Consider the following 11,795-nt stretch of genomic DNA (forward strand, 5'->3'; position numbering starts at 1 on the left):
CATGAAATGTGCTTTGGTAATATCTTCTTTTTATAGTTTTCTCTGTCTTTCCTTCTCTTCATTTTTAATGCCTTACAATAGCTAGGCATATTAAGAACACCTTTTTATCCATTAACTTGATCAACACTTTCATTTCTTATTGAAACAGTAGAAAGAAATACTAAAACATCATCCAAAGGTTTTGTTTGTCTCTGTGTGTATATGTATGTGTGTATGTGTGTGTGTGTGTGGTGTGTGTATGTATATTATATATGATGCATCAACTTTGTTCATAATGAATAAACACAATTACTTGCTCATGTTTTGCAAACACTGTTTGGTATATTCTACGCTTCCAGAAGAAGATAGTATACATTAGTTTAAAGAAAACAGCAACTCCTCCTTTCACTACGAAATGGTAGCACCCACATAATCAATTAATTTTCTGACCAGCCTTCAAGATATCAACCACAACATGTAATTAACTAAGTGGAAGTAGGGACTGCTGTCTTAAAGAATTACATATAACCTGAGGACAACAGAAAAAAATAATACTCAAGATATGAATTATGTTATTTAATTACATTGTAATGTCATCAGCTTTAAAGACTGTAGTTCTCAATTTGGAGGGCGAGTAAATTGGCTTTCATCTTCAACTAAGTGGAATATGATTGTGGATGTAGCCAGAGAAATGATGAAAGAAGAAATTAATTAACATAAATGAAAAACATCTTTTTATATCTGTATGAATAAAATTTCCTCAGTGTTGGATGTGCTTCTCTTCCCGGCCCACCCAGAAGCTTCTGGGGCCTACAGTTTTTTTGGCTTTGTCCACCCATGATGTTGTACACCTGTATGTCTGACATGAAACCCTTCTCCCATTGACTGCGCTAACAGAACTGAGAATGAGTCTCAGAGAGAGAGAGAGAAGAATCCAGTGAGGAAGAATGAGAGAGGTAGTAAGAGAGAGATGTCTGTGCCTAGTGGCACTACTTTGTAATAGAACACAATAACCATTTATAGTGCAAGTATCCCTAAAACTTCAAACTAAAATTGATATGCCAGCTGTGAAATACAACTCTGCTGTGGGCAATTTAAAAGAAAAAAAATCTTAACAGATTTAACAAAAAGGGGGAAAAAAGAAAGAAAGAAAGAAAGAAGAAAGAAAGAAAGAAAGAAAGCAAGCAAGCAAGCAAGCATGCATGTGAGTGAATTTCTCCTCAGGGATTGAAAGGTTCCTAGGAACAGAATGTTGTGAGAAAAATCACTGCCTGGCCAGTATGTCATCTTTAAGCATAAAAGGAAAGAGACCAGAGGCATGGTGAGATGGGCCATTTCCTTCAGGACAGTCTGAACTCATCAGTAGGGGTAAAAGGTGCTCAGGCTAAACTTTGAGTCCTACCTACCCAACCCCATCCCCAACACACACACTGCCTTCAAGAGGTTATATTGAATGTCTCTTTAGATTTTAAAATGTTCACCTAATTCTAAATTGACCAGGTGCTTTTATTATCTTGCTTTAGAAGAAGAGGGTGGTTTGTGTTTCTTTATAACCTTTGTAAGGTTGATTGTGTGAATATATTATCCCAGCTTAGATTCCATTCAGGATGGTGCATACTTTTGGATCCAACTGGATGTACTAGAGAACTGAGAGGCGTAACATACCATGACGGAAGTATAAGGAATAGCTTCTCCCAGCATTTCTGACTCAGAGTGCTGAAGAATATCAGACAGCACAACAGGCAAAAGTCAGCCAAGACCTTAGAATTTACAGCCAGGCTGTCGGAGTTTCCCAATGGGGAAACATAGCACCTCCCACGTTTTCTAGATAGTATCTTTTTACAAATAGTCTCAGAGATAATGACAACAATATTGACTAACAATTTTGGACTCAATGTTTCAGATAGTCTTCTAAGCAGGTTATGCAGGTTTATCCTTTTTAAAAAATTAATTTATTCCATTAAGTAATTGCCATTTTTTTCTTTCTGTAGTTTAGGAAATAGAGGTACAATGTCTTCAAAAATGAATGAGTAAAATGAATCTTCTTATTCCATTGAGAATAAACAATGTGAAAAGAATGTGTACAGCAATGAAAAACTAGAATATAAATTGAATAACATTAAAAAATCCTCCTAACCATAAATATGAAATGGAAAATAAATGACTTTTTAAAATAGGGACATATTAATAAAGAATCATTAGTGTCTTAAACCTGCCTCTCATTGAAAAAAACACAAAAATCAAATCAAATGATATATTGAAAGATGTAGAATTGTTTCAAGATTCGTTCTTAAAAATTTACTGTGGAATCATGAATATTATAGTCTCCCAAAGAACAATACCGCTTGGTACTTTCATAAATTGATTATTCATCTGGAGAGATTGTATTTCTGACCCTTCCTTCCTTCCATTCAAGTTTATTTGTTTGTTTGTTTTATTTATTTATTTATTTATTTATACAAAAATGTATTTTTAAATGCACAACAAGCTCCAAGACATTCTAGCTATAAGTGGCAAAAGTGCTCTGGCAGTGAATCTAGATGTTTAAGTAGAAATGGAAACAAGGTTCGCTCTTGCCTTAGGCACAAGGAAAAGCTTATTTTTGCCAGATTATTTAATTCCATGTGTGGCCAGGGGGCCTTTCACCATGGCTTTTGATTTTAGCTTCTCAAATTTCTTTATTTAGTAAAAAAAAACTTTAACTTTTTTATATTAGATTAAAGGGTACATGTGCATATTTGTCACATGGGTGTATTGTATGATGCTGGAGTTTGGGGTACAAATTATCCCATCATTTAGGTAGGGAGCATAGTACCAAATAAGTGGTTTTTTTACCCCTTCCTCCCTCCCCCATCTGGTATTCCTCAGTGTCTATTGTTTCCATTTTATAGCTATGGGCATTCAACATTTAGTTCCCACTTACATATGAGAACATGTAACATTTGGTTTACATTTCTTGAGTTAATTCACTTAGGATAACGGCCTTCAGATGCATCCATATTGCTGCAAAAGACATAACTTTGTTCTTTTTATAGCTGTATAGTATTCCATGATATATCATTAGTACCACATTTTCTTTATCCAATTCAAAACCGATGGGCGCTCAGTTGATTCCATGTTTTTGCTCTTGTGAATAGTACCACGATGAACACCCAAATACCTGTGTCGTTTTGGTAGAACAATTTATTTTCCTTTGAGTATATACCAAGAAATGGGATTTCTGGGTCAATGGTAGTTCTCTATTAAGTTATTTGAGATATCTCCATATTACTTTCTATAATGACTGAATAAATTTACATTTCCATCAACAGTGTATAAACATTATCTTTTCTCCACAGCCTCACCAGCATCTGTTATTTTTTGACTTTGTAATAATAGTCATTCTGACTGGTGTGAGATGATATCTCATCGTGGTTTTGACTTCCATTTCTCTGATGATTAGTGAAGTGAAGCATTTTTTCATGTTTGTTGGCTCTTTGTATATTTTATTTTGAGAAGTATCTATTCATGTTCATTTCTTCTGCTCCTGCTTTGTTTTAATTTAAAAGCCATATCTTCCTCATCCATCTCCTTGGCCTGCTTCTCATCACCTTCGTGGCTGGACATCACCTCTGCCACCCTTTCTTCCTTCCATAACAGCTCTTCTTTTTAAATGCATATTCAGTTTAGATGTCGCAAACTTTACAGGTTTTTTCCTGGAAATAATAATTATTACTACCAATTTCAGATGAGTTTTTCATTCTTGACCCATGTGCAATATTCTGTTATAGGTTAAATTTTTGGCTTTTTTAATACACAACAAAACAAAAATGAAAAAGAACTAAAAATAGCTAGAATAATACCAAAAAAACCCCAAGACTTGAGTGTTTTATTTAATGCATATACTCCATTTTAAACAGAACCTACCACTCCCTAATATTTTACACCTGGCAGCTTTATCTATTTCTTTTATATACTTAGTGCATTAGTACTCTCATTAATTAAAGTCATTTTTACTCTAAACCAAAAGAAACATGCCCTGCTCTGAAAAGAGGAACAGGGAAGGGTGGTAGGAGAGTGTCATTTTGTATTTTGGCACACATCATGGGTGCCAAAGATGAACTTGGAACACTTGAGACTGTCTTGTAACTTGAAGTCTCATTCTGAAACTACCCAGAGCTAAGGGAAATGGATTCATCTTTGCCCAATGAAACTCAAGTTAATTACAATCTATGCCTTAAAGCTGACTTCTCTAAACACAGAAAGTAATCAACACATACTTGATTTTGCCAAATAGCTACTTCATCCTGAACACAATCTTCTGTCCCACAGAAACATTGCTAATGATGGCAACTTTAGAAAATTATCAGAAATTCATCATTCCACATTTCTGAAGATTTGATCCTTAAGTCACGTAAGTGCTAGGGTTTGGATTTTTCATTTAAAGAAATGATAAAAAAAAAAATACACAAAATTATTGAACTGAAATTGAACCCTGACTATAGAGAGATGACCTAGTCATGAGATCTTCTTTTTTCTCTTTCTTTTTTTTAAATAAAGAAAAATGGTTTATTTGGCTCACAGTTCTGCAGGCTGCACCGGAAGCACAGTGGATGTGTGGTCATGAGACCTTCTCAAGGGACAAGGAGAATGATGCTGAGAGAATCAGAGAGATGCTATCAGTGACCTGCTTTGGAGTTGGCATGCAACTTGCTGAGAGTGTGTACCTAATGATGCCAGTTTGGCCTTATAATGAGGGTGTCCAATTCTCGTTTAGAAGTCAGGGTTCAAGGAATGTGAATTGTCCATCTTGTATTCTGTGCAATAAATTTGAGGTCATAATCACAGGTTATGAATGCCTCAATATTCTGTTTCTGAAATCACAAATCTCTGACTAAAGATGAGAAAATTATGTTGTACTTTCTTTTCTTTCAAAAGAAATGGTCACTGAAACATTTATACTACAGCTATCGCCTTTTCCGCCAAGTCTGGAAATTTTACATATGATAATGACCACCAATTTTTTAACATATTTCATACATATATGTTGAAGGATGTTTTAACAAAATGTAAATACATTATCTAAAGAAAATAAAAACAAAAGCAATCCCTCTCTGAACAGTAGTATGAACAAACCTGACTCCCATACTTTCTTTTACTTCTCCATATATAAAACATAGGAAGATAAAATCTCAAATTAATCCCACCTGCCTTGTTAGTGAAGTACGACACATATCTTTGACCACTTGCACAAGATTTCTGTGACCAAATCATATTAACCATAATCAACATATTTACTGGATATGTTCCTCATTCCAGAACTTATGTAGCCATCTATTTTCAGCATATGCCTTTTCTTTGATTTTTAGTGGAAGGAATATCTTTTCTGGGCCATTTATTTTCTATTGAGAGCTCATAAACTAGTTGGCCAGCAGATCCTCTACAGGGTAAAAGAGTGGCATTACTGGGTCAGACTCATGGTCCATAAACACCAGTGTTTATTACCAAAATCTGCTTTGAAAGACCTGCAATAAGGAACCATCGCTGTCCTTTTCTGAAAACTACCATAGAGCTCAAGACTACCCAAGCTTGTCTTAAGAGTCTTTTGGGCTCTGTCAATCACACGTATTCAGTCCTTTTAGAATTCTTTCATTTTTCCCTGCCAGTACCCGTTCTCAAAATAATGGATGATTCTTGCAAGACAAATTAATAAAGGATAATAAGAAATTGAGCCTTTAGTTGCAAAACACATAATTCCCCTGTATTTTTCTGTGAAAGAGCGTCCTATTTAAGACTGGTAATAAAAGAGAATGCTTCCTCACCAAAGAGATTTCAATTTCTGCAGAAGTCAGTAGTCCACTTAGTTTCATGCTATAATTCAATCTCCTGCTTAAATTCTTGCTTTTTAAAGGGGTTCACAAACAATATTAGTTTCCTAGCTCTCCTTCAAAATATGGGATTTCTTTTCCTTTGTTTAAGTCTTCCCAGGCTTGGCTTTTGATTTGGCTTTTGCCCTGATTCTCACTTTCAATCCACTCTTCTACTGACTCTGTTGCTTCTTTTGACTCTGCCTCTGTCAGTACTTTGCCCAGGGTTTTAGGGATCTCTCATAAGAAATGCTCGCTTTGCCACTCCACTGGATACCTCCATGCTTACATGGAATTAGCCTTTCTGAAACTAGCATTTATTTGTGTAAAGAATGCTTATTTATCTGTGTAGTCACAAGTACCATGCATAATGAAAATACAGGAGGGTGTCAACAACAAAGGAAGTTTGTGTTTAGAGTGATCTTGACTATAAAACTGGAAACAAATGATAAGTCAATTTATGAAAACAATAATCTTATTTATGAAGTGGAGGTATATTATTGTATTATTTTGTAGAGCATGGAGGATGCTTTTGCAAAGCAAGGACTTGGAGGATAGAGAGACTTCCATCACGGTGAATGTGTGCCAATCTGGAGATGTTCCTTAATACCTCCAGAACTCAGTTTCTTCAACTGTGAACTAGATTTGCTAGTACATACGTCTCTGGGTCATTAATAAGTTGTCCATGCCAAGTGACTGACGTAAAATACTGTTTAGGTAGATTACTAGTCTCAGCTAGAGGATATTGTAATAATATTGTAATAATAAATTATCGAATAGTAATGCCTAAAACGTATTTGTTGATGTAATAAAAAAGATTATATAGAGAGCCCTTACCAAGTTATTTTGACTAAAATAATCATGAATAAAATTGAGTGAAGTACATGGCTAACAAGAATGATAGGCAAGATGTGAAAGATTATCCTTCATAACATTAGATTAGGTGAATCTCTGGGACTGTGGGACATTGTTGAGGAAATACGCTGAGGAGTTACTGAACTGGAAAGCATGGTCATGACATTTTTCGGCAACTTCCATCAACTTCCATGGCCTTCCTTCTTCGCCAACTTCCATGGCCTACCTCTTGAATTACCATGCCCTCAAGACTTGCTTTGGGCAAAAGAAACTGGCAAAAATAACCTAGTGTAAGTTCCAGAGCTTCAGCGTCAAGAGGCACTATTGCTGCTGTCTGCACCCTCTTGAAATGCTGACCTGACATTGCCATTTAAACAAGTCATTCTGGCCCCCTAGAAAATAAGAGGCTATATAGAGAAATGAGGATGTCCCAGAGCACGTTCAACACCAACTGTCACATGTTTGAGGGATCTTTCAGCACAGCCATCTTTCAACTCAATGTGGCGACATGAGCATACACAGGTGAAAGCAGTGGAAACCTGCCCAACCAAACCATGATATCAGGAGAAACGATAAGATTGTTGTCGTAAACTACTAAATCGTGAGGTAGTTTTCATGCAGCAATAGGTAACTGAATCACTAGTGATGAATAATTTTAAAATAATTAACAATAGTTTCTTAGAAAACATTCTAAGTAAAGCTAAATATATAGAATCTTTGTTTCACACATTTTTCAGCAAAGTTGTCCCAGTTATTGTATTGTATTGTATCGTATCGTATCGTATCGTATCGTATCGTATCGTATCGTATCGTATTGCATTGCATTGCATTGCATTGCATTGCATTTTTTAGATGGATTTTCGCTCTTGTGGTCCAGGCTGGAGAGCAATGGTGCAATCTCAACTCACTGTAACCTTCGCCTCCTGGGTTCAAGTGATTCTCCTGCCTCAGACTCCCAAGTAGCTGGGATTACAGGCATGGGCCACCATGCCTGATCAATTTTTTTTTTTTTTTTTTAGTAAAGTGAATATTGATTGGACAGACTGGTCTCAAACTCCTGACCTCAGGTTATCCACCCACAACAGCCTCCCAAAGTGCTGGGATTACAGACCTGAGCCACTGCATGGTCCCAGGTATTTTAGAGAAGTCTAGCTGATAGAAATCTTATAATTACAAAAATAAAAAGATTATCATAGAACTATAAAGTTAAGGAAAAAAGCCTCATATCCAAAGATCTGTGCTTTAATGATTTCTCTTATTAGAAATCATTCCATGCAGTACAACATCACCAAAACTGAAATTCCTATTGGCCTTGACAGCTAAATACCAGTGTGTCCCTTTGGGATCTATTATAATCCCATTTTAAAACTGTAAGATACTTACAAACAGATCTTAGTTTAACAATAGTTTCTTTCTTTCTTTCTTTCTTTTTTTTCTGTGTGGCTTTCTCTGAATTTTGCTTAAAGTGATACCTCATGAATATTGTGATTGTTTTGTTCTTTATAAATCTTAGAACATAGATAAAAAGACAGAGAAAGAGATAGTTGGAGATAGAGAAAGAGAAAGATAAAAGAAAGATATAACATAAGTTACTTAAGGCTGGTTTCAAAATGTTTCCAAATCTCCTGGAATATAATTAGGGAAAAAATCCCTTTTATTCTCAACAGAGAATTGAAGCTGTATACAGTTGTTAGAAGTGAAGAAAGTATTTGCTCCCTTTTAGCTGTTTCACCCCTGTAATGAATAACATTATGGATATGGTGAGAGTCAGAGAATGAGAATAAGTTAAGGGAGAATACATTCAGTCCAGTTTAAAATATTCATATTGATGATGGCATTTAAAGGAGAATCATTTGAGCCCAGGAATTCGAGACCAGCCTGAGTACCATGGTGAGACCCTCTCTCTACAAAAAGTAGAAACAATTACTTAGGTATGGTGGTCAGTGTCTGTAGTCTTAGCTACTTGGGAGGCTGAGTTGGGAAGATCCCTTGAGCCCTAGAGGTCAAGGCTGCAGTAAGCCATGATTGTGCCACTGTAGCTGACCCTAGGTGATATAAGACCCTGTCTCGAAAAAAAAAAAAAATAGATGAGATGCAAACTGAGTAAAATTTGCTTCTTCTTTTCATGTACAGTTGTACAAATTTTGTCAAGCGAATAAAGTCTTGTATCCATTGCTACAGTCAAGATACAAAACTTCCCTCATGTTTTTCCTTTGTAGTGAACACCAACCACTCAGTGCAGCAAACATTGTCTGTTTTCCCTCCCTGTAGTTTTGCCTTTTACAGAAAGAACCACACATTTTAATTACAGAGCTTTTATCACATAGCGATGATCAGTCTTTAATAAGATAAAACAATATTTTTCACAAGTGCTGAGTTGCCTATGGAGAAAAAAATTTCCTTTATATCTCCATCAAGCTGTTATTTTTTAGATCAGGGTTGCAAAACCTTTGTTGAGGATTACTTTTTAAGATAAAGGAATCATCTAGCTTTGGAATATAATATTTGGGGCTGAAAGGAAACTTTAAAAGCTAAAGGCAACAACAGCCAGTAAGTCAAACACGCTTAAAACATAAGCCATCTACTAACTTTGTATGAATTTTACCTTTCCTCTTGTTAAAGAGCAAAAAGGAAAGAAGAGAGGAAATAGGAGGAATAGGAGGAAGCACAATAAAAATGCATGTCAATATTTACTATGTATTTATTTATTAGCCAACATGTAGTGAAGCATATACTAGGGTGCCAAGGACTGTTCTAATTGCTGGGGAGAAAACAATGGATTAACAGAAACAAGATGTTTTCCCTTATACAGTTTATATTCTGGTAGAAAAAAAAGACAATAAATACGTAGGCAAATAATTTTTGTATAACTATAAATTGTTTAATATACTATTATGCAGGTTTGAGATCTTCTACAAGCTTATAAAGAGAAGTATTTGAGGGCAATCCGTTTATCTGGGGTATGCTCTTAGGAAGATGGGTAGGTGATTGAGAAAGTGAGAAAGGAAGGCAACCAGTAAATAATGTTATCAAAAACCTGAATCCCTCTTGAGAATCTTGGAATAATTTGCAAAATGGACATTATACAGAGTCTAATCCAAAGATGAGATAGCAAATATTTCTAACTACTACATTTTTTTTTCCAAATGTTTTACTCTTTTGTCTTCAGACTAAAGAATATCTACTGATCTGTCTTCATGTTCATTATATTTTCTGCTATCTCCCATTTACTGTTGAGCCCATTTAGCAGATATTTATTTCAACTCTAGAAGTTACTTTCAACTCTAGAGTTGTACTTTCCAACTCTAAAATATTCATTTTAAAAATTATTCTGAGTTCCGTCGCAGCCGGGAGTTGGAGCGCAGTTCTTGTTTGTGCGTCGGTGTCATTGCCACTTGACAATGCAGATCTTCGTGAAGACTCTGACTGGAAAGACCATCACCCTTGAGGTTGAGCCCAGTGACACCATTGAGAATGTCAAGGCAAAGATCCAGGATAAGGAAGGCATTCCTCCCGACCAACAGTGGCTGATCTTTGCTGGAAAGCAGCTGGAAGATGGGCGCACCCTGTCTGACTACAACATCCAGAAAGAGTCCACCCTGCATCTGGTGCTCCGTCTCAGAGGTGGTATGCAGATCTTTGTGAAGACCCTGACTGGCAAGACCATCACCCTAGAGGTGGAACCCAGTGACACTATTGAGAATGTCAAAGCAAAGATCCAAGACAAAGAAGGCATTCCTCCAGACCAGCAGAGGTTGATCTTTGCAGGCAAACAGCTAGAAGATGGGCGCACCTTATCTGACTACAATATCCAGAAAGAGTCCACCCTGCACCTGGTGCTCCGTCTCAGAGGTGGGATGCAGATCTTCGTGAAGACCCTGACTGGCAAGACCATCACCCTCGAGGTTGAGCCCAGTGACACCATTGAGAATGTCAAGGCAAAGATCCAGGATAAGGAAGGCATTCCTCCTGACCAGCAGAGGTTGATCTTTGCTGGAAAGCAGCTGGAAGATGGGCGCACCCTGTCTGACTACAACATCCAGAAAGAGTCCACCTTGCACCTGGTGCTCCGCCTCAGAGGTAGGATGCAGATCTTCGTGAAGACGCTGACTGGCAAGACCATCACCCTCGAGGTCGAGCCCAGCGACACCATTGAGAATGTCAAGGCAAAGATCCAAGACAAGGAAGGCATCCCTCCTGACCAGCAGAGGTTGATCTTTGCTGGAAAGCAGCTGGAAGATGGGCGCACCCTGTCTGACTACAACATCCAGAAGGAGTCCACCTTGCACCTGGTGCTCCGTCTCAGAGGTGGGATGCAGATCTTCGTGAAGACCCTGACTGGCAAGACCATCACCCTCGAGGTCGAGCCCAGCAACACCATCGAGAATGTCAAGGCAAAAATCCAGGACAAGGAAGGCATCCGTCCTGACCAGCAGAGGTTGATCTTTGCTGGAAAGCAGCTGGAAGATGGACGCACCCTGTCTGACTACAACATCCAGAAAGAGTCCACCTTGCACCTGGTGCTCCGTCTCAGAGGTGGGATGCAGATCTTCGTGAAGACCCTGACTGGCAAGACCATCACCCTCGAGGTCGAGCCCAGTGACACCATTGAGAATGTCAAGGCAAAGATCCAGGACAAGGAAGGCATCCCTCCTGACCAGCAGAGGTTGATCTTTGCTGGGAAACAGCTGAAAGATGGACGCACCCTGTCTGACTACAACATCCAGAAAGAGTCCACTCTGCACTTGGTCCTGTGCTTGAGGGGGGGTGTCTAAGTTTCCCCTTTTAAGGTTTCAACAAATTTCATTGCACTTTTCTTTCAATAAAGTTGTTGCATTCCAAAAAAAAAAAAATTATTCTATTTCTCTATTGAGATTTTTAATTTGCTAAGTCATTGTAAACTTATTTTTCATTAATTTTTCCAACGTGGTGCTATTGAACACTTTGAACATATTTATAACAATTGCTTTGATGTGTCTGTATGCTTAATCCAATATATGGTTTACTAGAGGTCAGTTTCTATTGAATTTTTTTCTTCAGTTTTGGTCATTTATTTGACATTATTTATTCTATTTTATATGTTAGTGATCAACTGATGATTATTGAGAAAGATAT

General features: G+C 37.2%; 1 protein-coding gene across 3 annotated transcripts; it reads left to right on the forward strand.

Annotated features, from left to right (window-relative positions):
- Positions 1-9,994: 9,994 nt before the first annotated feature.
- Positions 9,995-11,533, forward strand: LOC117073575 (polyubiquitin-B). Of its 3 annotated transcripts, none has more exons than XM_033194623.1 (2): positions 10,001-10,129; positions 10,586-11,533. In XM_033194623.1, exons 1-2 carry the CDS (start codon positions 10,082-10,084, stop codon positions 11,453-11,455), a joined length of 918 nt encoding a protein of 305 aa, XP_033050514.1. In that variant the 5' UTR covers positions 10,001-10,081; the 3' UTR covers positions 11,456-11,533. The 3 variants fall into 3 exon arrangements, with proteins under 3 accessions (XP_033050513.1, XP_033050514.1, XP_033050515.1); XM_033194624.1 differs by having other exon boundaries at positions 10,030-10,087; positions 10,544-11,533; XM_033194622.1 differs by having other exon boundaries at positions 9,995-11,533.
- The last annotated feature ends 262 nt before the right edge of the window (positions 11,534-11,795 follow it).

Source organism: Trachypithecus francoisi, unplaced genomic scaffold, assembly GCF_009764315.1.
Source record: "Trachypithecus francoisi isolate TF-2019V2 unplaced genomic scaffold, Tfra_2.0 Lachesis_group4, whole genome shotgun sequence".
Classification (NCBI taxonomy): Eukaryota; Metazoa; Chordata; class Mammalia; order Primates; family Cercopithecidae; genus Trachypithecus; species Trachypithecus francoisi.

Excerpts from the sequence above, each read along its gene's own strand:
- LOC117073575 (XM_033194622.1), top strand. The coding sequence starts at position 10,082 with ATGCAGATCTTCGTGAAGACTCTGACTGGAAAGACCATCACCCTTGAG.